The 27,450-nt window shown below is 46.2% G+C and overlaps 1 protein-coding gene across 1 annotated transcript in view; it reads right to left on the reverse strand.

Annotated features, from left to right (window-relative positions):
* Positions 1–27,450, reverse strand: part of LOC147703646 (polyserase-2-like) — a 1,078,318-nt gene that overhangs the window by 449,563 nt on the left and 601,305 nt on the right. Inside the window, exon 8 of the mRNA XM_086929536.1 lies at positions 4,208–4,367. Within this exon, the coding sequence (XP_086785662.1) occupies positions 4,208–4,367 (160 nt within the window). The remainder of the gene's footprint in view (positions 1–4,207; positions 4,368–27,450) is intronic.

The following is a 27,450-nucleotide window of genomic DNA, read 5'->3' on the forward strand; positions in this document are numbered from 1 at the left end:
TATATTTTTCTGTAGGCAGGATGAAGTAGCCTTAGCAGAAGCCAGTGTCAAAAATAGTTCCATTACTGGTTCTAAAAGACTTGGAACCAAAGGTAGCAATGATCAAGAAGTGGACCTTTGATGAAGCATTTCAAAGATTACCGGTGTGGTGGCATTGGTAGTCGGTAAATCAATATAAATAAAAAATCAATAAAGAAATATCCTTGCTGGGGGTGAGTCTGGTAAAGTAGGTGAACACAGACCCAAAGAGAAAGTCATGAGATGAGATCGTAAAGATCTCAATCTCAATGAAGAATCCCAATTTCATCTCAAGTGTAATCTGACGGTGAGATCTTAATCTTATCCATGACCTAAACTTGTAGCTCTGAGGTCTATTATTATGGAGGCAAGATCTATGATGCCCTGATGGAGATGCCACTGGTAAAGGAGGCTGTGGTGCTCGAAAAGAGTGGTTGGTACGTATTTCTGACTCGGGTTGATGGAGAAATCATAACAGGGGATTTAGAGAACAGTGATTCGATTTCGTTTTTTATACATACACTTATTGTTGGGTACATCAATATCAATATTAACATTACCCCCTATAGATGAATTTTTAACCACCTAATTTAACCATATTTCATGACAGTCACATTGTTACGGGTTTGTTGTGTTCTAGTTTTAACTATTACTACTTCCCTAGTTACTTGCATTCCACCCAATTTGAGGACTGCGTTTTTACAGCAGAAAATAAACAGTACAAAAATGAGAATAGGCAGCAATGAAGTGCACAGTCCTGTTACCCACTGGGGGAGCTAGGAAGTAGAGTACAAGTCTGGCTCAGGGGCACCTCCCTCCTTTCGCGAGTTGGTTTGTAAATGATGCAGAGGTTGGATGGCACGAGTCAGAGTCCCATTGTTCATGTTGTTGCCTGGGATGAACGTACAACAGGATGCACAAATCTTGGCCCACACCCCTCTCTCTATTGCAGTCATCAACACATACCGATGTTGCATCTCCATGATACGGATGGCTCTTAGGGCCATATGTACGAACACATTTTCGCATAGGCACAGAATGGGTAAAAACCTTTGATACATCTGGCCCTTAGTTCTTCTTCGATTGCATTAAGGCCGAACTCAGTACTGCTCATCATTTTTATGATCTCCCATCTGGTTATCTGCAACCAGCAGGCATTTGCTTTCATCTGCGTTGTGCAGAAGGTTGTAGGCCCTCCTGCATTGACCTGTGTGTCAGAAAACAGGGTGAATTATTCTGGAATGTGTTTGAATTGAGCCCAGTCAAAATAATCAGCTATTTTTTTTCTCAAACCTGATGCAATAGAGTTGTTTTCTTCTGTAGCAGATGTTGGTCTACTCTGACAGATATTTTCCAGGAATGACTAGGGTAGGGATGTGTATGGTGACCAGAGAGCACAGTGTCTCGCCATCTGGGGACAAGCTAGGTGTAGGTAAATTCACCCTACTGCCAGTATGTATCCATCACTGTGGGGGTGCCCCATTGCATGTCCGGTACATGCAGTATTGTGCCACAGTTCTCATTAGTGCCGAGTGGAATCTTTCCTTTATCTCCAAAGCACAAGGAATACAGTGAAAGTTTCCATTTAATTAGGGGTTGCCTCTTCCCTTCCAACCAAGTGTACCTATCTATCTCAGTGTCCCATGTTTCCTGACAGGGGTTATCTTTGCTGGTATTCAACCCTTCCCTACAAGACTAATTTCCCTTCATGTCATTAAGGAAGATGGCCCTACACTGGAACTCCAAATCTGGCGTTCATTTGTAATCAAAGAAGACTGCACCAGACATGCTAAGGGCCACCCTGGGGCCACAGACAGAAACAAGAGTGGACGCTTTTGGCTTTGCTACCATCAAGATTCACTTTTATTTAAAGTCTTTTGGCCAAACAGTATCGCCTGCGTATCCTATCTAACTCTGTTTGAATCTCGCTAGGATCAGTAAGAGTTACAGTACTATGGGATTATTTTCCTATTAGGTAACATTTACTTCTGTTCTATGGGATTCTACTCTGTTGGGTTGTATCTTGGCACTAATCCTACTTAGGTACACGTGGAGTAGGCATTTAGCTTTTTTGGGGGGGCTACCTCTTGGGACACATAAAGCCTGTCTGTGTCTACTACATGCAGTTTCAGCAAACAAAAAAAGCATGACCTGGCTGAAGTCTGGGCGCCCACTGTAGTCATGTGCTGATACCATGTGTTGTGTAAGAGTGTGTTGTGTAGTGCGTGTGGAATACCAGTGTTGTGTTCAGTGTATTTATAGGTGACATGGGAGAGGTCCCTACAAAAGAGCTGTGCAAATGTCAGGGCGGAAATCATTTGACTAGGCAGATCTTTGGCAACATGTGTAAGCGTCAACACTCACAGTAAATTGATGCTATACAATTGTACAATAATACATAACTTGTGAAACATTGCAGATCTTGGGGATGGATCCAGGAAAGATGTCTGTGGTCCTCAAGTGGTCGGGAGATATCTTTACTTTGGGAAATGTGTCCCTAGTGCCTGTGAGCATGTCTCAGTGCTTAATTAGGTCCGTATTTCTGGGATGGGGTTCCCATCCGTCTATTGGTTACAATTTGGTGTGGTGTGAGATGGTGATCGCTGCTGGGTTTTTTCCATAATGCAAACAAGGCTAGGGGCAGACAGTTGAGCCACTTATTAAGGATGGCATATATTTTGCTAAATGTATTTTTTAGCAGGCTGTTTAGTCTCTCAATGACACCACTGCTTTGGGGGTGATATACTGAGGCTAGTTTGTGTGTTATATGTAAAAGGGTGCAGATGTGACTGAACATGGAGTTGAAAAAGTGTATTCTGTTGTCTGATCGGATGAAGTCTAGTATCACCACCTAGGTATTACTTCCCTGGCGATGAATTTCGCTGTTGCCTTGGCGTCCCAGTTTCTGCAAAGGCCAGCTTCAATCAACCTGGAGTACAAATAGGCTACAACAATTAGATGTTGATAGTTAGCACAACAATAGATCCTGTTGATAAAATCAACATGTAACGCCTTAAAGGGCCCTGTTGGTCTGGGGATAGCAGATGACAGAACCTTTAGTGTAGGTTTGGTTGAGTACAATTGGCAGATGGTGCATGGTTACTGCTTCGGTAAGGTTAGGGATGAACCAGTCACTATGGACTTCTGCTATCATGTTGTCTTTTGCTCTGTGTGTCTCGGTAGGTGCAATTGGGGTAAGGTTATGTTAACTAAGCTCTGTGGTAGGACAGGTCAAGAAAAAGTCAACAAATACGAGAGCGTGAGAGAAACATTCAGCCGCCCTCACGTTTTCAGAGGGATTAGTGGCAAACAGAAAAGGTCTGACTGGGTGGTATATTTTGTCTTGAGGAGGACTAGAACTTAAGTCAACATTCTGAACCTATGAGACACTAGAATAATTATAAACAGCATTTCAAAGTTTACCTCCAGTGTCCTTGAAGTAATTCCTTCATAGTTTGGTACCTAAGATTGTGGCAACACCACAATGGAGAAACAGAGCTTGCTCTGTGTGGCTAGGGCTTCCTTTAGAGTTTAGTGGATAAGTTATTCTGCCTGCCTTATTACAAGTACATTATAGCCATTAAACTAGGCCTATAGTACCTTTCTCACATTGTGTATGTTTATTGAAATCCTAGCTATTTACATCTTCTTGTGAGAGAAGAGGAATGATGGGAAAACATTAAAAGTGGACTAATATACTCAGTTGTGAGCCACAGCACAGAGACTGAAGTCACAATATTGCACTTGAAATACCAATCTGCAACAATATTGAATCCAAAATATCGACTAACACCTTATGATCAAGGTCAGCTGCTGTGGAGTTAAGAATGATAAATCAATACTTCCCTAAGCATAGTTACCATGACATTACAGTGGTGGTCAACAAGTTACATCGAATATTCATGCTATTTAATATTATTGACCTTCCTATTGTGACAGGTACTATGATATACAACCGACTCGTCCTTCAATCTATATTTCTAAATCATATTATTTATAATTTTAACATATCCAAATTACAGTGTTAAATTACATTTCAGGTTTTCTTCCTGTACTGGCTTTTCATATTCCATTGAAAGACTGTTGAGAATGCACCAAATGCTACATCATATTATTCCTTCTAAAATAAAGTAGCCAAAATTCTTCCCCCAAAACTCACTCCCCTGACAGCATGATTTCCTGTACTTACTGAAAGCAGCTGGCCGCTGAGACAACCCATCTCTGTGAGACCAGAGACCCTCCGCACATGTGGACTTCAAAGTACTGTAGACTGACCTCCCAAGGCCACTTTCCTGGGTGGAAATTACTTCTGCTTGAAATACTATCCTTCGGTTCAGGAACACCACAGACTGAAGATAGGAAAAGATAACACAGGTAAGGAGAGAGCTTATAGGAGGATCTTAATACCTATGTTGTCAGTACAGATTTTAATCTGAAAGGCCTGAATCTTGTGTTTGTTGGGTTTAGTCATCGCTCATGTATGGTAGTTGTGCCATGGTATATAAAGAGTAGCAAGCTAGGAAAGCATATTTCAACCAAGATGCACTGATAAAAATCCTAAACTTCCTGTAGATGCTCAATTTGATATATTTGTGCGATTTTCATAGAAAGAATTTAAGCAAAAATTGATTTTAATTGCAAATGCCACTTTTCTTCCCCTCCCATTGGTTTTGAGTATTTTAACTCATATGATTAACCCTGTCTGTTTTCTAAATAGCTTTGACCACTTTTTCATCAGCTTCTTAAAACATTTTAACAATTCAAATTCTTTGTTTGTGTTTTTTAACTTTCTAAACACATTCTCTAATCTTGAAATGACCAGTCCTTAACAGCATGTTTTGCTTTATAAATAGCACTCCAAACGTGTAAAACAATCATGCAAAGTCTTTAACCCCTTCGATGCGGATGACTGCCCCCAGCCATCATGCATCACGGTGGGCGTGTGCTGATGACAGCTGGGGGCCGTCATGAACCCGCCCACTCGCAATTCTGCCGCACAGGCGCAGAATTGCGGCCGCGCCCAAGGGGTTAATGAACCATTTCAACATTTCAGCACTTCGAAAACTTTTAAATCTTGCTATAAACAATTCAGACTTTTTCAGAACTCTAAATAACTTTTTTGACTTTTTACCACAAAACTATGACTGGAGTAGAGTGGTAAACATTTAGAAAACTCTACAATGCAACAAAATTACTGTGTTGTTATTTCTGTAGGTTTCGGCTACAGACAGCTTTAGCAGTCTCCTGGCAGGTCTACTGTTTCCGGTACAGAATGTATAGTTACAGTAGACTTGAGGACAGAACCTTGCTCATGACCAGAAGGCTTTGTTGTCTATCTAATTTGTCCAATATTAATTCAATGCACTTCTTCCTTTTTCCTTTCCTTCCTTATTCTTTCTTGTGTTTGTGCTGCACTGGAGCGTTTTTGCCTCACAGTGTTGTGACTGGATTAGTTGTATCTTCCCACCCCTATATTATGGGGACTATTTTTAGGGTTCGCCTGCACTGCGCTTGAGTTGTGCTTGAGAAATCTATTGTTTTTACTATAAACTTTAAGGGGACTTACATCCCAACCCCTCTCTTTCCTGGCTTCTCATTGGTTCCTGTGTGTGCCACTTACATTTTCTCCATTTCTATTGGCTGTAGCATATTTTCCTGCATTTACCAATACTTGTACCTCTCGTCTGCTTCTCTTATCAGTTTCCTGACACTGAAATACTGTTAATATTCGCTTGGTGGAACTATATTTTCATAAAGGTTTGCCTTTTACTATTGCAGCATGTTTACTTTACAATGTATTACCAGGAGAGATTAAGTGATTTGCATAGAATCACAGGATATTGTGTAGTGCCACCAAGACTTTAACCAGGATCCCGAGCTCTCCCGTCAGCAGCTCTGGCTGCTGCGCTACATCTTCTCCACTCCCTTGTTATCTGTCTGGGAGCTCTTTCCCTTCTCATCGACGATGATTAATGAAAATAGCCCTTTATTCCTTACATAGGCAAAACAAATGCATTACCAGTGTCCATCTGCTATAAAATGCTCCCATGACCCCCAGTAATTGTCTTCTGCCAAGTCACACTCTTAATTTATAGTTTTAATTGTGTTGTCCGCCTTCTTCGAAAGGTACATTAAAAAAAGCGGTTGTGCTTTGCGATGCATGTACATGGACAAACCACGACCCTCAATCTGGCCTGTATCATCATGGCGCATGCATATATTCCCGGGATAACAAACAGAACTAATCCATAAATATTTAAGAGAGGTAATTCAGGTGACCCACAAAAGTTCAGGGGTCAATTGAGGCTCCAAAATTCCAACCAGGAGTGAAAAGATTTAATTTACGATATGACTCAAAAAGATCTCAATTGAGACCTATTGTATTTGTTGATTCTTTTAATTTAATCTACTCTTAACTGATTTATCAATTTGGGCAAAAGTGCTCTAGTCGCAAGCGGCGTAAAAAAAACTTGAGGGGGGATGCCTGCAAAGTATATAGAGGGGGCCTCCTTCCCTGGCACACCACCTAGTACTTTTGCTGAGGGGGGCCCCTGGAGCTCGCCCCCCCACCACCACTACTGGGGCTTATGTTACACCACTGCGTGCATCTCCCCAGAATATAGTTCAGTCATTTCGATACTTCCTTTCCGTTCATACTGATGGATCGTCTTGGTTGGGCCCGCACATGAAGCCGACTGTATAACGCTGGAGGGTCCAACCTAAGGTGTTGGTGAGGCCTACCTGTAAAGTCAATCAGCTTTAGATGTTACGACGGATATATGGGTTATTCCTGGTCCTTAACGGAAAAAAACACTTTTAATAATTGTTTCCTGGTGGGAAACAGAGGGTATCGATGCCCAGATCAGTATAATAGGAGTTTCTTACGTCGAAATTACATCTCATAAGTCCAGGGTCACGTATAACTTGAAAAATTGTCCTATCTGTACATTTATTATGCAATAAACAAACAATATTGTAGAAACCAATGGTAAAAACGAGCTATCCCTCTAATAAGTTCCTAGATTTATTAAAAGGTAGGGGAGGATGTAGGAACTCTTCTCTTGTACTCATGTTTTACCTTTTTAGCACAAGTCTGCGCCACCCAGTGGGCACCCTCCCTCACAGTTCTGTCAGTCCCACCACCATGCCCACATCCTAGGATCCTCTCCGGGGAACCTCCCTACACTGCATATACTACTGGCATGTGCCTGCCCAACCATAAGAACCAAAAATGTGCATAAAGTGGAAGAATACAAGCAAACTGGTAAAGATGGGGAGTAGCCGCTCATTACCTTGAGTTTAAGGGAAGTAGCAGAAATGTTTCCTATCCACCTAGTTTAAATTTAGAAAAATATTGATGAAGATCCCACTTTCGTTAGTCTGTGTGTTAGTCTGTGTGTTTGGAGATATCAGGCCGAATCGGAATGTTCGAGGTCTGGTATTGGTGGTCTGTATAAATGTGTAAGGATTGTCACCAACACAGAGTATGTTAGAAAGTTAATTTTCTCGCCTTGAAGGAGTCTCTCGAGTATTGAAGAATGCCTCATGGTGGATCTGTTGAATTTCAGCATTCAATTTTATATTAGCACTGCGAGTTTTGATATCACATATGAGCTAAGCCACAAGAGCTTTTAAAGCTGCGTTGGTAGCGCTTGATTTTAGAACTCCCATGAACTGAATAATGATTTTTGGAAGACACATTTTCTAAATGCTCTGCAACGGCCATATATTTTGTTTCTAGTGTTCGTGCTTTGTATTCCCGCCACTTGTTCTGATGGGGTCGGAATGAACAATGATCATGTCCGAGCCGATTTTTTCATTGATATTCTTAACGTCTTCAGTGGGGAGGACGAGATGTTCATATCCTCCACACTACCTTGTCAGTGCGAAGGATGCACAGATTGCGTCCTCCAAATGAAGTCACAAAATGATTCTGGAGCTCTCACAAAAGGATGCCTCGCCCTCGTAGGTCCCTGCTCTAGGATGTAGCAGGACGCAAGGGACAGTGGGGGAGGGTAGGCCCATTGTGGTTTTGGGGCACACTCCTACCTCTAATGCGCCAGTGGTCTCTCTGTTCCCAGGGCAGAGATATTTACCCAAATCAGTAAGCCCCCTGATTGGGGTTGGTGGTAAAAGCCCCCTGGATGCCAGGAATAGATTAATTTCATTTTTATTTTAAACTAGAAGCCCGTCCCGACGTTGTCCGGGGGCAATCAGGCTTGCTCCCTAACACTGTGGCGACGCAAACAACCTTTGTCTGTGCGCTGCAAAACAAAACCCCGTTCATAACCTGCCATGGCGATTCAACCCCCAGTACACAAAGGCAGTATGTACCCATTCCACACGCCCCGCTGCAGCAGTCCGCCAAAGTTTACTGCTCAGCCCGCTGTAGTCCGCCTTAGTTCACCGCAGTCGCCCAAACACAGGCCCCAACCACCTCCTCAGCCCAAGTTCACCGCCACCTTCAGTGCCCCCAAACAGCCACACACGCCATGCTCCCTAACACTTTTGCCACGCATCCGACGCTGCAAACGACCTTTCTCTGTGCGCTGCAAAAGCAAACCCCGTTCATAACCTGCCATGGCGACTCAACCCCCACTACACAAAGCCAGTATGTAACCATTTCACACGGGGCTGCAGTCCCCCAAAGTTTACCCGTCAGCCTGCTCCAGTCCGCCTTAGTTCACCGCTCCTCCCAGCGCTTGACGTACCTCAGCCTGCTCCTGACGTACCTCAGCCTGCTCCAGTCTGGCAAAGTTCTCCGCTCCTCCCCGCGCTCCGCCAAAGTTTACCGGTCAGTCCGCCTTAGTTCACCGCTCCTCCCCGCGCTTGACGTACCTGAGCCCGCTCCAGTCTGGCAAAGTTCTCCGCTCCTCCCGCGCTGATCTCCGCCGCTCCTCCTCGCGCTCCTGTACGCCACTTCTCCCCGCGCTCCTTATGTCAGCACGCAGGTCGCGGCGGCGCTACTTTCAAGGGACTACTTTTTTTTATCTTTAATTTTTTAAACAACGTATATATTATATTTTAATATAGCCTATGTCCATCTGCACACCCTGACAATTACAATGATGTATCAGGTGTTTGAATTGGCGCTGTGGTTCCCGAGTTTACCCGCCTCAAAGGTTCACAGCTCTTACTTTATAATAGTAGTATAGATAAAGATATAGATGGGTGGGAGTCGAACAGTCCTGGCATCAGGCTATGCTCTCTCACCTATAAAGCAGCAACAGCCTTGCTAAAGAAAGGCAGGCTTGGAAAAGTACTCCCAATCAGCCCTCTCTGCGGGGAAAGAAACACCGCTAGACACCAGGATGGGATAGATTTAAAAAACAGGGTGGGAGTATGCCCAGTCTGTCAACAGGCTGCACCGCCACACTTAAAGCTGCAGCAGTCTTTTTTGTCCCCCTGGGGCCTACAACAACCACATCCCCCTGACAAGGAGAGGCCATTTAGAGTGTTTTGAACATAGGTTTTGATATATGGGCTGACAGAGAGGGGGTTGATCCACCTCATTCTCCCTCCTCCAGGTGGCAAAGAGATACTCGGGGGTGGTGGGTGAAGTGCCGTGTCTGGATGACCAAACACCCCAAACCCAGTCTGTTTCTCACATCTTTCCCTGATGATCTGGGGGGATTTCTGACCCCCCCCCCCTCCCCCCAGGAGTGGGTAGATTGGTGGCTAACATCCATTCCTATCTGCCCAGCCTGGGAGCAGACCCCACCAGAAAATAAGTGAAAACGTGAGAAAAACAATGCCATGGAGTGCTGGACCATTTGGACATCAGGCCCCAGATGTATTTCTGCGCCCATCACTCCAACCTTCAGGAGGTAGAATAGGTTTTCAACCCTTCTCTGACAGCCCATATTTCAAAGCTACATTTGAAGAAATCCAATTTCCTCTTACTTTAAATGATGATCGGCTGCGCTATTTGTGATCTGGATCAGCCAGCAACCAGGGAACCCTACCAACTCAGGGAATTCTGAAACCTAGAGATACAGGGAACGCCAGGGTGGCTTAGCTTGCATGGAGTGCGTGTATCAAGAGGGAGAGAGAGGACCAGAAAGCTAGTCCAGATCCCCAGTTTATATGTCAAGTTATCAAAAAGAGACTAGCTATGGATGGGGTTGGTATGATGTTTATTTTATAAAAATCATGGTGACTCAGTTGAGTTTTGTCGATTGGGGGTGGCACCTGTTGGGTGTCTTTAGAAAGCCCTCACCCACCAACCTAGTTGGTGGCATGCTTCATCATCGGGCCCACCCAGTGACACCTAGCGTGTCCCGGGTGTGCTACGACGCCTGATTACAGCGGAGCAGGTATGTCACTGTGTGTGCGGTGAAAGGTGGTGAGATAGTGAGTTTAAAACGGCTTGGCGGGGGTCCCAGTCCTTGAAAACTTTAATAGTTGGGCCTCCGTCAGCGGTTAAAAATAAGGCTGTTGGACGTTGGGGGCGGGTTACGACCTCCCACGTCCTTTAAAGTGTCAACATGTTTCAGCCAGTGCCTTATCAATATGCTGGCTTTCTTCAGGACTAAAATGTGGGTGTGAATTAAAAATTAAAAAATATATAAACTAGTGGGTGTGTAGTGTGGACTATGTGTCTACACGCCCTAAAGTGTATCTAACTGTGAGAGGGGGGGATTCCCTTCTCAAGATCACCTGTACACATAACATAAAGGACAAGGACAAAACATACAGGGAAAGAAAGAGTCACAAAACGATATGGGTCATATATATCATGGCAGCCGGCTTAATAGCGATGAGGTGCAGGCTATCAGCGGCTCAAGTGTAATGGTATTGGTGGTACCATTATGGTGGAAGATCGCACTAGAACTTCGAGGTGAAGTGGTTTAAAAAAACGGAGTATTGCAACAGTGGTGAAAAAAGTGAGAAGAATGAGGCGTAAGGCTTATGGCTTACGCTAGTTTTAAGTAGTGTCCTCTTCAAGGTTTGTAGAGGTGGCAAGGGGTTGACCCTAGGGGGGAGAATAAAGGGTGGACCACTGGAGTTAGGAACCTGTAGGGAGAAAAGAGCGGTAGCGCTTACCCATGGTCGAGGTGGTAGTTACTGCATACTCACAGGATTTCTGGTCAGCGCCGGCTTTGGACCTGTTGTGCCTCCTTCGAGAAACCGGTAAAGTGTGGCCTGAGTCGCCGGTTTAAATACTGAGGCTAATTGGTAAATCGAGCGCACCTGGAGATTGGAAAAAATGGTGAAAAGACTCGTGTTTGCCGAGTCATTATTGTGCCCAGGTGAGTGCCGGTTCTTCCGCGTAGTGACGCGGTGTAGCGTGCGAAGTCTGCGCATGAGCGGCGGCTCTAACATCCAGCGCGTGTACCCCGGGCGCTATCTAGCGGAATACTATCGGTGTGCGCTGGGGGCATCCGCTTAAATTATAAGTGTGTAAAGGGTATGCATATCTATATGGTGAAGGCGCTCCTGAGGTTAAAGGCGCCCCTGGCACGTTACTTTTACCGTGAGCATGTCTTTTCTACATTTTTCTTTCGCACCATCACCATTGCCTATGGTTTTCACTTTCTTTGGAGCCTCGTTCACCATCCATATTGTGATTTTTTAACCATCCACCCTTATAATTCACACTGGGCAGCATGAGGTCGCACAATTCAGTCACCCTTGTTTAGTAACAATGTTACTTAACCGTTTCATTGATTTGGGTTATTTTTTAATATTCTGTTGTAGTGCTCCTCGATAAAGGACTTGGTTAGTCCGAAATGCATCAGAGCTTTCTCAATATCTGATGTTTGAAAAGAAATAAGAAAATCATGGATTGATAAATCATCTAATAAACTTGCACAAATTGCACTTTTGGAACTATTTATTGAAACTCTTTGGAATCTACGGTGTCATCAACACACAGAACCTGAATAAGTGTGCCCAATACAGGGATGCGCCTACATTTCTGTAGCGCACTTACCCTCATTGACAATTCCAGACGCACTGGAACAGTTGCGTCACCTGTAGGAGCACCTTGAAATCCACAAACCTCAATTACTCTTCTCTTGAATTTCAGCCTTCAAACTTTAGTAGTGCGCCGTGCCCACTTCCCTTTTCATTCGCCCCTGGTGCTGGTGTCATTGGTATGCACTATCCAGGCAAATGTCATGGGCGAGGCAACAAGCCATGTAATATCCAGGCTAATCACGAGGGCAGGGCGACCCGGCATCTAGGACCATAGGCTCAGGGAGTTGTTAAATTTAATTTAGAAAAATAAATTAATACAAATTAAATTTAAATTAATAGGGGACAGATAGATGAGCCCTGGAGTCACAGGGAAGTCAAGGGATTGCCTCTAAGGCAAGAAGCGCTCAGGGGATGGTACGGTTAACGGTGGGCAGGAAGATGGGCCCTGGACTACAGATTGGTCAAGGAGTTCCAGGGGATCGCATCGTTCAGACCCTGTGTTGCGGTAGACAGGCGGTATATCCATCTTTGTTCTTTGCTGAGAAGTTTCTTGTCATTGTTGATGGGACTTTCAGGGATTTGTTCAATGACTGTCCAGGTAAAGTCATTGGGTGTGTGACAGTGGGTGATGAAGTGGTTAGTCAGTTTACTGATGTTTTTCTTACATCGCATAGTACTACGATGCTCAGTAATTCTGGTTCTGACCTTACGTGTGGTCATCCCCACGTATCTGAGGCCACACGTGCATGTGAGTAGGTAAATCACATTCCGGGAGTTACAGTTGGTGTGGTTCCTTTGGGACCAGGTTTTGTTAGGTTCGAGGTTTAGGGTTTTGGTGTGCGATGTAAGGTGGCACACCCTGCAGTCATTGCAGGGGTAGTGTCCTGTGACCCTTGGCAGGCCCCATGCATTAAGTATTGTGTTCTCTGGTGGTTGTGGTGGTGGTTTAGGTCGGGTGCTGACTAGTTGGTCTCGCAGGTTATGGCACCTCTTATACGCAAACCTAGGAAGTTCCCAATTCCTGTCTCCTGAATTGATAATCCTCCAGTGTTTCTTGATTATTTTCGTAACCTCATTGGAGGCAGTGTTGTAAGTAGTGACACATGTAGTTGGTTGTTCCTCATCTTCTTTGGCGATGTCCTCAAGCAGTGCCTCTCGGTTTTGGTTCCTGGCTCTCTTCTGCGTTTTTTTAATGATGGGTTTTGGGTAACCACGGTTGCCTAGTTTGGTAGCTAGGTCTGCTGATTGTGATTTGTAGTCATTCACATTCGTGCAGTTTCTTCTAATCCGGAGAAACTGGCCATAAGGTAAGTTTTCTCTGAGAGGGCGAGGGTGGAAGCTGGTAAAATGAAGCAGTGAGTTCCTCGCTGTCAGTTTGTAACAAGTGGTGGTTACAAGGGTTCCGTCTTTAGCTGTGATTTCCAGGTCTAGGAAGGGGAGTTGGTGGTTACTGGCTGTGCTTGTGAAATTCAGGTATGGGTCTCTATTGTTTAGCCAGTTCAAAAAGTTGTCTAGCTCGTGCTGAGTGCCTTGCCATATGACCAATATATCATCAATATACCTGTGCCACTTCAGGATATGATGTCTGAACGGGTTGGATGCCGCAGTGATGTTAATGCTTTCGAAGTGGTGTACATACAATCCAGCCACACTTGGCGCGAAAACACTGCCCATAGATGTTCCGTTTGTTTGTAGGTAAAACGTGCCTTCGTATTCAAAGTAATTCTCTTTGAGCGCGAGGGTTGCGCAGGCCAGAACAAAGCTCCTTGGGGTATGGTACGGCCAGGGAGAGTTTTCCAGGATGTCATGTAGAACCTGTAGGGTGGCGTCTTGTGGAAGGCTGGTGTAAAGGCTTTCCACATCAAGCCCTACCAGCAGCTGGTTATCAGGGTCAAAGGCGATGTTGTTGATAACCTGTAGCAGATGTTTGGTGTCCTTGATGTAGGTGGGGGTCTTTTGTACCAAGGGATTCAGAAAAAAGTCGCAGTATCTAGAGAGTGGTTCTAGTACAGAATTGATACCCGATACTATCGGTCTACCCGGGGGGGGGTTGCCCCTTTATGTACTTTGGGTACCGTGTAGAAGTATGGAGTTCTAGTATGTATAGGGCAGAGGTATTCAGCTTCCTGCTTGGAGATATGTTCTGCGTCTGCTGCCCTCTTGACCAGTGCGTTGATGGTGGTACGCAACTCTTCTGTTGGGTCATGATCAAGTCTGCGATAATTCCTGTTGTCGCTGAGTAGTCTGCGGCATTCAGTGTCATAGTCAGTTTTGTCAAGGAGGACAATTCCTCCCCCTTTATCTGCTGGTTTTATTATTAACGTTGGGTTGTTTTGGAGACTTTGTATTGTTTGTCTGTCCTCCCATGATAGGTTATTGAAGTGTTCAGTTGGGTTGAGATTTTCAACATCATGGTATACTGCTTGTTCAAATGTTGTGATCTCAGCAGGGATGGAAGAGGGTGGCGGGACAAAGGTAGATTTGACTCTGAGGCCTGTTGTATTAGGGTTAGTGTCAGGTTGTGCTGTGTCGGTGGTTGGTTTCTCAAAGAAAGACTTGAGTTTCAACTTTCTAAAAAATTGTGCTAATTCAGCATGTAACTTAAATTTGTCAAGTCTAGTGGTAGGCACAAATGACAATGACACATCAAGTCTTAAGTTGCCCTGTATCGCCACACATAAGAAGAAAAATTGTATTCGATCTACACATACAGTGGTCATCCCTGGTACAGCCAAACATTGAATGTACATAAGTGTTTCTCAACTGGTGGAATAATTGCCAAAACATTCCCTTGTGAGAGAAAAAATATTAAGATATACAGCCCAATGAATGAAAAGCGGCAGTACCAAGATATCTTTTTTTGGTTTGAACCCCTCTAAGTTTTGAGAGAGTTTAAAAAAAAAAACGTCCTGAAGAAGGTGTTGCCATCAAAACAAGACACCGAAACGCCGCATCGACTTTTGTTTTTTTTTATTGATTACAGATTGTAATTTTATGTATTGCTATACTTGATGATGTTATTAATTATGAACAATAAATTGATGATTTTAAATATTGATACATGTTAGAGTGTTTTTAAAGATTGTTGAATCTCTTTTAAAGTTTTTGTTGTGGACAGAGTTCATGTACTGACTGCTAGCCACTATTGAGTGATAATTACATTGTTACTTGGGATTGCTAGGATACCTTTCCCTCTAGGTCGAATATAGCCCCCATAGATACCTTAGGGGGGCTATTTTACGATATAAGGTATATCCTTTAAGCGCAGGGACTTTTTTCTTGTTGCATACTGTTCTACCCTGTCCCTTATGGTTTACAAGGGTAACTCCCTCCTTGTGTTTTGAAATGGAAATAACACAGGTCCGATACTTCCAGGTTATGCGTTCCTTGAGTTTTTATGGGATTTTTTTGTATTGCGCATGCAGGTCTCCCCTGTTGTTCATTGTCATGGGGTACGGGAAAGCTAGACTTGAGGAACTCTTTTAAACCGGTCTGGTGTCGCATGTATTACTTATGCAGAGGCCTCCAAGCGATGGATGAATGGGGACTAACACAAGTATTGATGAGGAAAAGTACAATTTAAAATAAATTAAAATGGGGGGCGTGGCCAAGATGGCGTCGGAGTAAGACGTGCTTTCGAGTCGCTCTGGCGCCCGACCTGCTAAGCATTGTACAGCGACGGCCTCAGGGTGCCAATCGGCTCTGAAACTATTGCAGGGGCCAGCGGCATCGAGCGGAGTGGTCTGGTGTCCCCGGCGAGTCCCTGAGTGACCGTGCAACGCCGCTGGGTGCACTTCGCCATTGGGCCTGTTACGCACCGACCTTGCGTAAGGGAGCAGCCGCCTTGGAGTGCAGCGACACGGCGCCGGCTGGGCGTGGCATCGAGGTGCGGCAGTCGCCCTCTGCCTCTCTTCGCTACTGTGATCCCTCCTCTCCACCGGGACACTGGCTTGAGTGTGAGCACTTTGCTGTACAGGACCGAGGAGCTCGGCGGACGGCCGACCTCGTGGAGGGTGGACCCCGGATCCTTAGCGGGGCCGTGTGACCTGCTCGCGACTGCTTCTGGAAACGCGGCGCCGACCCTCGGCACCCACTGCTGACACGGAGGGTCTTCATCGCCCCTGGGTGCGACTTGCTACCTGGTGTGGACCCGTGCCCTGCGCCGAGTGCGCCTCGGACTTGCTGGCCTTGCGCGGAGCACCCGGGTCTGGCCTTTGGCTCTGGCGGGAAGCTCCTACGCCGCCATCTTACTCGGGCAGCAACCGCCCGTGCCGCAGGAACATCGGAGCGGCCTTCGTCCCCAATAGCCTTGACTCTACGGCTTCACCGCGATGTCGAATTTGCCACGCAAGGGGAGGACGGTGAAAGATGGAGCATCTAAAACGTCGCAGCCGCCATCTTCCCCCGGAGCTAGTGGTTCGACTAGGCAATCAGACGAGGAGGCGCCCGCCACCAAGGCATTCATGACGGAGCTGTTTGCTTCTATCAAGGAGGATATCTCCGAGCTTCGCGCCCAGCTGGCGTCGGACCTGCGAGAGGTCCGGAGAGATGTGGACGGCATTGGTGAGCGGGTGGCCACCTTAGAAGATCATGACTTAAGTATGGCGAACGATGTTCACCAGTTGCAACAAGATGTTCTTCGCCTTACCGATCAGAACCTGAACCTGCAGGCTTACGCTGAGGACCTGGAAAACCGCTCCAGGAGAAACAACATCCGCATCAGAGCGGTACCTTGGGATGGTGAGGCTGGGGACTTGAGAGAATACGTGCAGGCCTTATTCCTGCAAGTGCTGGATGAGGAGGACGTTCGGGAGATCAGGATGGACAGGGTGCACAGAGTTGGCCTGCCTAGGCGAGGAGGGGGCCCCCCCCCCGGACATACTCGCGTGTGTACATGACTTTCAGACGAAGGAACGCATCCTGCGGAAAGCTAGGGCTATCACCGCCTTGCAATTCCGAGGCCATCGGCCGCAGTTGTTCCAGGATCTGGCGGCGTCCACGCTTCAAAAGAGGAGAGAATTCCGGCCTGTGACTGCCTTTCTGAAAGAGCGCAACATCTCGTACTCCTGGGGGCACCCCTTCCGTATCATATTCCGGTGGCAGAACAGGCTAGCTCAGATCCGCTCCCTGCAGGCCGCGAAGGAGCTGTTGGGGCTAGAGGACGATCCATCCTCCCAGGCGGCACAATCCTCACCATCACGACGACGGCGTCGATCTTCTTCATGGCACCGGGTTGGCTCTTCCCCGGATCGGCTGCGTCCGGACCACTCTGTTAGCTTGCAGGAGAGAGGTTCGGCAGTGGCGTCGGTGGCCTCGGCCACGCTTGCGGACACTCAGCAGAGCTCTGGAGCGGCATGATCCCTGACTTTTTCGATGGTCGGGCGCCGGGGAGTCTCTGTCCCTACGGCCCTGGGGTATTATGGTACTTTTGGAGAAGACACCCCGGGCCATGGCCCTGGGGGCCCCCGGACTAGTGCCCCCACCCCGATTCCAGTCTGATGTGGACCTTGTGACCTGTGGGCCATTGGAACTGCTGAGTGCTTGGTTCAGGTTACGGGCCTTGTGCTCTGTTTTCTTGTTTCTCTGGTTGTTGAAAGGGGGGGGGCAGGGGGTGCTTTGAATGTGGTTCTTGTTGTAGGGAGGTTGGGGTTGGGGTTGGGGGGGTGGGGTAGTGTGGTGGCGATCTTGTGTGGTGCATGTGTTCTGCTGTTGTCCTTGGTGCGGTCATTCTTTGCATTTTTTCCTTTGCTCTATAGTGGTGTTTCTTCGGCCCTTGTGCTTTATGGGGGAGAGACCCTTCTGGGGTGCTGGGGGAAAGTGCGTGTGGTAACTCCGGTACGGATGTGGCTGGGGACCTTCCCTTGGTTATCTATGCGTGATTGTCCTCGATGTGATTGGGTTCCGGCATGCGGCGAGGTCCTGAGGTTGGAGTGTGGATGTTTTGGCACATACATGCCGTGGATTCTTAAGTCCCCATTATGCCTGTTAGTATAGGCACCTGGAACGTGAAAGGCCTCAATTCACCACATAAGCGGCAGAAGCTTTGGAAGTACATTTCGGACCATCACCTAGATGTGGTTGCTCTTCAGGAGACCCACCTGGCTAGGAGGGACGAAATGAGACTTCGCCATAGGCACTTCCCCCTTATCTACAGGGCGTCCGCACCCACGAAGCATAGAGGAGTGGCCCTCCTCTTCCGGGCCTCCCTCCACTTTTAACCCCTGGGGGTGAGCGCTGATAGGGAGGGTCGTTGGCTAATGGTGAAGGGGACGCTGTATGGCCGTTTGTGTACCTTTGTTGTGGTGTATGCTCCGAATGCGGGTCAAAATGGCTTCCTGCAATGTTTGATGGATAAGATGGGGGACTTTGTGGATGGACACTTGATACTGCTGGGGGATTTCAATATGGTGTGGGACAGGGACTTGGATAGTTCTGGGGCGCGCAGGGCTGACACGGGGGTCTTCTCGGAGGAAACACGGCGGCAAGTGGGTGAGCTGGGGCTGGTGGATAGCTGGCGCTTTGTCCCCGCGCAGGCCAGGGACTATACTTTCTTCTCTCACGTCCATCGCTCGTACTCCCGCATAGACTACATCTTAGTTAGCCAAGCCCTCAGGGGGGATATTCGTATGACTGATGTCTTCCCGCTCTCGCTGTCGGACCATAGTTTGGTGGTACTGGGGTTGCATTGGGCCGCGGGGGGAGACGGCTGGCGAAGGTGGTACTTCCCGGCCGCGCTGGTACGAGATGAGGTGTCCTGTAGGGCGCTGAGGAAGGCTATTGGTGACTTTTTTGTCCTCAATCCGCCTTCTGACACGTCGGTGTATAACACGTGGGATGCATGCAAGGCCTCCTTGCGGGGCACGTGCCTCGCCCTTAACGCGAGCCTTAATAAACTTCGGCGGGAAGAGAGGGAGGCTCTGGAAACGGAGCTTGCCACTTTGGAGCAGGCGCACAAGGCGAATCCCTCCAGGGTGACCCTGCGCCCCCTGACGGCGGTGCGAGGGACACTGAAGGCCCATTATAACAACAGGGCGGAATTCACCCTGTTGCGCCTTCGTCGTGTCTCCTATTCCCAGGGCAATAAGGTTGGGCGTCACCTTGCTCGGCAACTTCGTGACAAGCGGGAGAGGGATTACATCGGAGGTGTGAGAGACCATACGGGCTCTGTTCAGCACAAAGACGCAGACAAAGCGGCCATATTCGGTCGCTTCTATGAGGAGCTCTATTCGGGCGAGGCTCTCAATCCGGAGGCTCAGTCCGAATTCTTGGGTGGTCTGCCTCTTCCGAGAGTTTCCAGAGAATGGAATGATTTGTTGTCCTCCCCCATCTCTAGGGAGGAGGTATTAGACGCCATCAAGGCCTTGAAACTGCATAAGGCCCCCGGGCCTGACGGCTATACGGCCTTATTCTACAAGACGTTTGCGTCTGACATCTGCGACTACTTAGTCTCCCTCTTCTATGCGATGGCCACTGAAGGTAGGACCTCGGACACCATGGCCGAGGCCTTAATTACTATTCTCCCCAAGGCGGGTAAGGACCCTACCTACTGTGCATCATATCGTCCGATAGCACTCCTTAACCTGGACGCCAAATTGTACTCCTCCATCCTGGCGGGCAGACTGCAAGACTTGATGCCTGCTCTGATCCACCCAGATCAATCTGGATTCATTAAAGGTAGACAAACCCATGACAACCTGCGGCGTGTCGTCCATTTAATCGAAAAAGCAGAGCGGTTCCGCATACCGGCAGTGTTGGTAGGGCTTGACGATGAGAAGGCCTTTGACCGCGTTGATTGGGGGTTCCTGCATCGAACGCTGGTGGCCTTCGGGTTCTCGGACCAATTTATTAGAATGCTTGAGGCCAACTACAATAACCCTGCCTCTCGAGTGCTGGTTAATGGCCATAGGTCCGGGAGTTTTCGTCATTCCCGAGGGACGCGCCAGGGCTGCCCACTCTCGCCCCTTCTCTTTGCCCTTAGCATAGAACCATTGGCGCTGGCGATCCGGGAGAATGAGCGGATCTTGGGACTCCCCTTTATGGGTGAGCAGCATAAGATCTCACTTTTCGCCGATGACGTCCTGTTGTCCCTCCGAGACCCGGCGCTGTCACTACCCCATGTTCACTCGGTGCTCTCCGAGTATGAAACGGTGGCGGGATTCAAGGTGAACTTCGACAAGTCCTACATCTTGAATTTGACCCTGTCACAGGGGGAGGTGCAACAGATCCAGTTGCTTACTCCGCTCTCGTGGACGTCTTCCTCCTTGCCCTACCTGGGCGTGCGGCTGACCCCTACCATAGGCGCCTTGTTCCAAGCTAATTTCCTCCCGATGCTGACGTCGATTCGTTCGAAGCTGGACAGGTGGAAGCCCAAATTTATCTCATGGCTGGGTAGGATTCATGCACTCAAAATGGTTCTCTTGCCCAAGCTCCTTTACCTCTTCCAGGCCTTGCCTATCCCGATAGGCCTAGATTACTTCCGTCGGCTTAAAACCCTGATGCTGAAGAATGTCTGGCAAGGCGGTCGGGCGCGGCTTCCGTTTACGGTTCTCCGACGCCCGCGGTTGGAGGGGGGAGTGGGCTTTCCGGACATGCATTTGTATTACAAGGCTGCCCAAATGAGAGTCCTCGTGGAGTGATCCCAACAGCTCTCGGAGAAGCACTGGCTCCACATGGATCGGAGCGTTGCAGGTTGTTCCATCTGGGACCTGGCTTGGAAGCCTAAGGTGGACCGGCCCAGAAACGCGTACATTAGCACTCCTACCAGCACGGTGCTAAAGGTCTGGGACATGGTTAGTAGCGATGACCGGTGGACCACGTTCCCGTCCCCGTTCACCCCGATCCACTTTAATCCGGCCTTTCCTCCGGCGTTGACGGAGGGTCCCTTTGAGACCTGGAGGGAAGGTGGCTGTAGGGCCCTCACCCACCTGTTCCATAGTGCCGAACCCCTCACATTCCATAATTGTATGAGGGATTATGGGGTTCTGCCGACGGAACGCTTTCGACACCTCCAACTCTTGCATTGGGCGACATCGCCTGGAGTGGTGGATGACGCTACCAGACCCCTGACGAAATTCGAAAATTTTATCCTTCACGCATCCACCATGAAGGGGGCGATCTCCTTTCTGTACAAGCTGCTCTTAGAAACTACGATATCCCCCCGGCCTCGGTATCAAGATCACTGGGAGCATACACTGGGGAGGGACATTTCCGACAGCGAGTGGAAGGGCTTGTGGCGGGACGTGACAGCACATAACCATTCCACCGACCTCAGGGAGGCCCATATGAAGCTTCTGTTCGACTGGTACTTGTATCCGTCTAAACTACACCGAATATTTCCAACTACCTCAGACAGGTGCTGGCGGGGCTGCGGGATGTTGGGAGACTTCAGCCATATATGGTGGGACTGTCCAACCATCCGACCATTCTGGGCAGAAATTCTCTCCCACGTTAAAGAGGTGCTGGGTTACCCACTTCCGAACTCCATGGACTTTGTTTTACTAGGCCTTAGAGACCCATTGCTTGAACACCAAACCAGGACTGATAAGCGCATTATGTGGCTATGCTTAGGGGCGGCCAAGCTGACTTTGGCAGCTGCTTGGAAAAGCCCGTCCGCCCCTGCCGTCTCGCTGTGGCATGCACGGCTATGGCGCCTTTTGAGTATGGAGCGGCTCTCAGATATTTTCCTGGGGAAATTTAAAAACTTTATGTTTAATTGGGGCCCCTTGGTGAGGTTTCTGTCCCGAGGCCTGCCTTCAGCTGTGTGCCCATCGGCCCTGCGGGCGCTTCATCTCTTCCAAATTTGATTACCGGTATGACTGTTGTCGATTGTATGGATGCTGGTCGCCACCACTAGGTGGGGGGTGGGTGATGGGAAGGGGCGGAGCGGGGGTAGTTGGGGAAGTTGTTTTTCTCTTGTTGCGACTTGCTGTGCTTCCAAAACAGTACGCTATGATTGTAGAGGAGCTTGGGTTGCTCTTTCCGGGCCGAGAACATTGCACTGATCGTTGGATCTTCCAGGCACACTTTGGACTTTGTGATGGGCAGGCCTTATCGTTTGGACTTTTGCTGCCTTACACTGGTTGCCGGCCGCCCCCTTTTGATGCAGGCTCTGGATCCCTATTGCCCTTTCATTTGCGAGAATAATTTTTTAGCACCCCCTGTGTGGGGTTATGTGGCGGAATGTCGCCTGTTTCTTTCTCTCCTTTCTCCTTTTTTTCGCTCCCCTTGCACTATTCCCCTCCCCCTTCTATTTTTCACCTTGCATACTTTAAATAAAAATTTTACAAAAAAAAAAAAAAAAAATTAAAATACATCTGTGGTGTTTTTTTTAATAACCACTTGAATATCCACAGTTTGTTAACTCAGACATTTCATTGAGGCCATTTTCAGTAGTGCCCAGAAACATAATCGTTTTCGCTTCTATTTTGGATAGAAGATTCTCAATATTGTTCCCAGTCACGTGCCTTAGCACTGTCCATTTTATTTAATTCGGGCCATGTCCCTTTTCTATGCAGTGGGAAACCATTGGTGCATTGGGAGTCTTACATCTAATGCGTGATGGATGTTGTGTAATTTATGGGCTGGCTGGTTTTCGCAATATACGCTTTGGCACACGGGCAAAGGGCGCAGTAGATAATGTTGTGAGTGTTACAATTTGTGAATTCCCCTTTCATGGGGTGTCTCTCTGGGCACAGGTTGAAATGCTGTGTCTACATCCAAGATAAATACTCTCTTCATGTCTTTTCCTGTGTTTTTCTTTGTATTTTAATGCTTTAGTTTCACACTTGTGTTCAATTGCATCCGAAATGAAACTTCATATCCCACAATGCATCATCTCTGCATCATACAATGCGGCAACATTTCCTTTCTCCCTATGCATTTCAGCAATTTGCCTTCTTCAGGGCAATGTCTAGGATAAGTAAACATAACATTGCTTTAATTCTGGGGGTTATCAACCAAAACTACATAAACACACCATTATATTAGTTGTGGTTTGTTAAAAATAGTTTCTACCATTATGTGCTCACTATTAACAGTTGCATTGGCTGTTACGTGAATAGGTCGTTATGCGACTTCTTCGCGTGCCTCATAAAATACATGCATTATGCTATGGCAGTGGTTGTGCTCTTTACACGCGTGCCACTTTAAATGTTAATCTCGGCATGTGAAAAGTGCCTCGATGCTGTTGTTAAAATAACAAGTGGTATAGAATGCTGCGCCACTATTTATTTTCCCTGTTCAACCATCTTAACTACCTCACATGCCTTCTCATGCAGGAAGTTTCTTGGCTCCTTAACTAAATCACTTACCGGTTTGTTAGAAATAACACGCTCCTCTCTGCTGAAGCTGCCCCGTGTGGTTGTGTTAGTTTGCTTCCACCGGTTAAGTTTAAATTGCGTGAGACGTCTTTACATCATATCGTGAGTTAGAAGGGTGACGGGTGTTAGTGTTACGAGCTGCTGATGGTCAATAAAGCTTTTACTTCAGGAGGTAAAGGTATATCCTGCTGCCGGCAATGCGCTAAACTCCACATTTTAATGCCCTGATAGATTGTGATATATCTAAATGAAATATAACCTATGGGTGATAGCACTCATGCGCGCATTGATTCCAAGAACGCTATACATTAAATCCATGATTCTATCTACCTAATATGTGCCATTAGTCAGTCAATCGCTAGCAGTTTGATAGGTGCTATATAAACAATAATTATACTCAATATTAAAGTCAATTGCAAATTGGAATTCTCAGCATGGCGCCCTTTGTTCGTGTGCTTATCTGGTTCATATTTAAAGGTAACATTGAAATTCAACTCTTTCGTTCATACCATTCGGCTTAAGAGTGTTCAAATAATAAATCTAATGGTTTTCTCTTCAAAGTAAGGTGTTCCTATTATCTTTTCCTTCTGCTTTTTCCACTATTTCCAGTACACAGGCTTTCAATTGGGTGATATGATGTTGTGCTTCAATAAAATGGGTAGCTACCGCTGACTTCATTAATTTGGTCCGAATATTACTTTTATGCTCATTCATACGAGTCTTCAATTTACGTTCTGATTGTCCTATGTAGGCTTTCCCACATGGACATTTGAGCATATAAATAATGTTGGAAGTGTCACATGTTGCCTTCACTTGTAATTTGATTTTATACCCTTTCATGGGGTGGGCGATGAGAGCTCCTCGAATTATATTATTACAATTGTTACAGTTCCAAAATGGGGTCGTACCACTGTATGAAGTTTTACCAATGATTTTTGTAGGGCGCCTGATGATCTCTCCTATATTTTTAGCCCTGGTGTATTCGAAAATTGGTTCTTGCTCAAAAATATTCCTGAAATCCTCTTCCATTTTTAAAAGAACCCAATGTTTCTTGACTATTTTCTGATAGTGCCGGCTCCTCATGGAATATTTACATACACATGTCATTCTATCTTCCTTTGTTTTGGCTGGTAAGGTTAGTAGGTCTGATCTTCTTTTATTTGTTACTCGGTTTGAAGCTCCTGTCAAAAGGTCTTTCGGGTATCCTTTCTGTCTAAATCGTTGTATCATGTTTTTAGACTGTTCCACTTCCTTGGTGAAGAGGAGCGAGTTATTTCTAACAAACAGGTAAGCAATATAGTTAAGGAGCCGAGAAACTCCCTGCATGAGAAGGCATGTGAGATAGTAAAGACGAACGAACGGGGAAAATAAATAGTGGCGCAGCATTCTATACCACTTGGTCTTTTAACAACAGCATTGAGGCACCGTTCACATGCCGAGATTAACGTTTAAAGAGGCACGCGTGTAAAGAGCACAACCACTGCCATAGCATAATGCATGTATTTTATGAGGCACGCTAAGAACTTGCATAACAACCTTTTCACGTAACAGTCAATGCAACTGTAAAATAGTGAGCACATAATGGTAGAAATAATTTTTAACAAGCCACAACTAATGTGGTGGTGTATGTATAGTTTTGGTGGATAACCCCCAGAATTAAAGCAATGCTATGTTTACTCATCCTAGACATTCCCCTGAAGAAGGCAAACTTCCGACATGCATAAGGAGAAAGGAAATGCTACCGCATTGTATGATGCAGAGATGATGCATTGTGGGATATGAAGTTTCATTTCGGATGCAATTGAACACAAGTGTGAAATTAAAGCATTAAAATACACACACAAAACGCAAGAAAAGACTTGAAGAGAGTATTTATTTTGGCTGTAGACACAGCACTTCAACCTGTGCCCAGGAAGACACCCCATGGAGATGGGGTTGCAACCATATTGTTAGTTCCTTACACTCCCGAGCGGGGAGTGATTCCCAGGAGCACGGTTTAGCAGTATAATCCACACCAAACCACTAGCGGTGCACGATCTAATCAACTAGTGATAATTTGTGAATGTTTTATGTACTTGTTGCCATATGTAAATTTTGTGCCTTCAATTGTACTGTCACATGATACGCAGTTGCCACATTTTCTGTGTCCTTTAATTGGTGGTAGGGACAACATTGTTCGTAAAGAAGTATCCTGTTTTTTTGCTGTAGTGTCTGCACGCACAAGCTTATCCTTTATGCGTCTTCAAAGCGAATATTGGTATCTGTATAAATAGTTCGAGACCTTTCACCATATTCCAATTTTTGCGGACAATTTTATGCACAACATTGGAGAGACGCGAAAAAGTTGTAACACAGACTAAGGCCATACTCTCTGTCTTCTTTTGTGGTGTTAGAAGAGAATCGCGGGCGGTGTCCCATGCCCATTTCATAGCCCTTTTGAGCAATTTTTTGGGATAGTTCCTCTCTAGGAGTTTATTCAGAAGTACTGCAGCATTTTCAAAGTAGTCCTCCTTCTTGGTACATATTTCGCCTTATTCTGAGGAACTGGCTTAGTGGTAAGTTCTCACGTAAGTTGCGCTGGTGGAGACTTGTAAAGTGCAAAAAATTATTCCTGTTGATTTTCTTTGTATATTGGGTGGTATAATGGTGCCCTTCTTCATGTCTAATCAAGAGGTCCAGGATATTCATTTCTGATTTGCTAAAGTTCAGGGTATACTGGATGTCCAGATTCTGGTTCTTCAGCCAGGTTACAAATGCTTTGAGCTGTTCTGCCTTTCCTCTCCAGAGCATGAACACATCATTGATATAGCAACACCATATTTTAAACAGCTCAAAGCATTTGTTCCAAATGTCTCGTAACCTTAAGTTTTTGGGAGACATTGGATAAGAAAGATGTGATAAAAATGAATGTTGAACCAAAACTGAGTGAAATGTCAATACAGGATGTGAAAGAAATTCACATGGTAATGTCAATAAATGAAAATGAATTGGAAATCACTGAAGTATGTGATCAATTGGACATTGATACAGATCAGTTTAGGGACAGTGGTCTACGACCAAACTCAAAATTCACACCGCCAGGCAAACAGTTTTCAGGGATAGATCTGTTCTCATTAAAAGGGACAGAGGACCTGAACAGACTAGAGGATAAGAGTTTCCACAAAAATCAGAATGGAACATACACTAAGTCTAACCTGTCTAGGGACGAAAGAAGGGTGACTGATCAACTCAGAAGAGATGAGAGCCTACTGATACGAGAGGCAGACAAAGTTGGCAACATTGTCATTATGAACCAGGCGGTTTATGATGACAAAATAGCCAGACAATTGGGGGTCACTGATTGTTACCAAGAGATTTAGGGCAGCCCATTAGAGAGATTGAACAGATCTCTGTTCTCTAAATTAAGTGAATGGAAGGACCAGGAACTTATAATTGATTTAGAGAATAGATACCTAAAGGTGACTTATCCCTCAAGTCCCTTTGTATACATCCTACCAAAAGTACACAGCGGGCTTCCTTCCGGGGAGACCAATAATATCAGGAATTGGAGACCCAACAGAAAGACTATCAGAGTCTGTTGATCAATACTTAAAACCCCTAGAAACGAACCGCACTGCTTATGTCCGGAATATGATGGACATACTTAACTAACTGGATGATGTTGTGTGGGATGAGACCAGGTCATTTATATTGCTAGATGTGGTAGGACTATAAACACGCATACAGAAAAGTGTGGACTATTGGCAAATAATTTTTTTCTAAGTTCCAGAAGTGTGCGTTTCTGGGTGCACACAGAGATGTTATTGGAGAAGGTGTTGTTTATCTTGGAGAATAACCTTTTCTATTCAAGGGGGCTTGGTTTCAGCAGCTAAAAGGGCCTGCGATGGGGTCCAGATTTGGTGCCTCCTACACAAACCTCTTTATGGGGTGGTCCACAGGGTGCACGTTTGGGCCTCATCGGCCAACAAATGGACACTGTTTTTTTTGGGGGGGGAAGGTTCATAGATGATATCCTGTTGATATGGACTGGATCACAGGATGAATGGAAAGAGTACTTTACATACCTGTACGAAAATCCATACAATGTGAAATTCACCATGATATATGATAAAAAACCACTTACATTCCTGTATGTAGAACTATCTGGAGGAGGAAGAAAAATTTGCAGCAGACTTTTCTGGAAAGCTACTAA

Source organism: Lissotriton vulgaris, chromosome 7 (assembly GCF_964263255.1).
Source record: "Lissotriton vulgaris chromosome 7, aLisVul1.2, whole genome shotgun sequence".
NCBI classification, from domain to species: Eukaryota; Metazoa; Chordata; class Amphibia; order Caudata; family Salamandridae; genus Lissotriton; species Lissotriton vulgaris.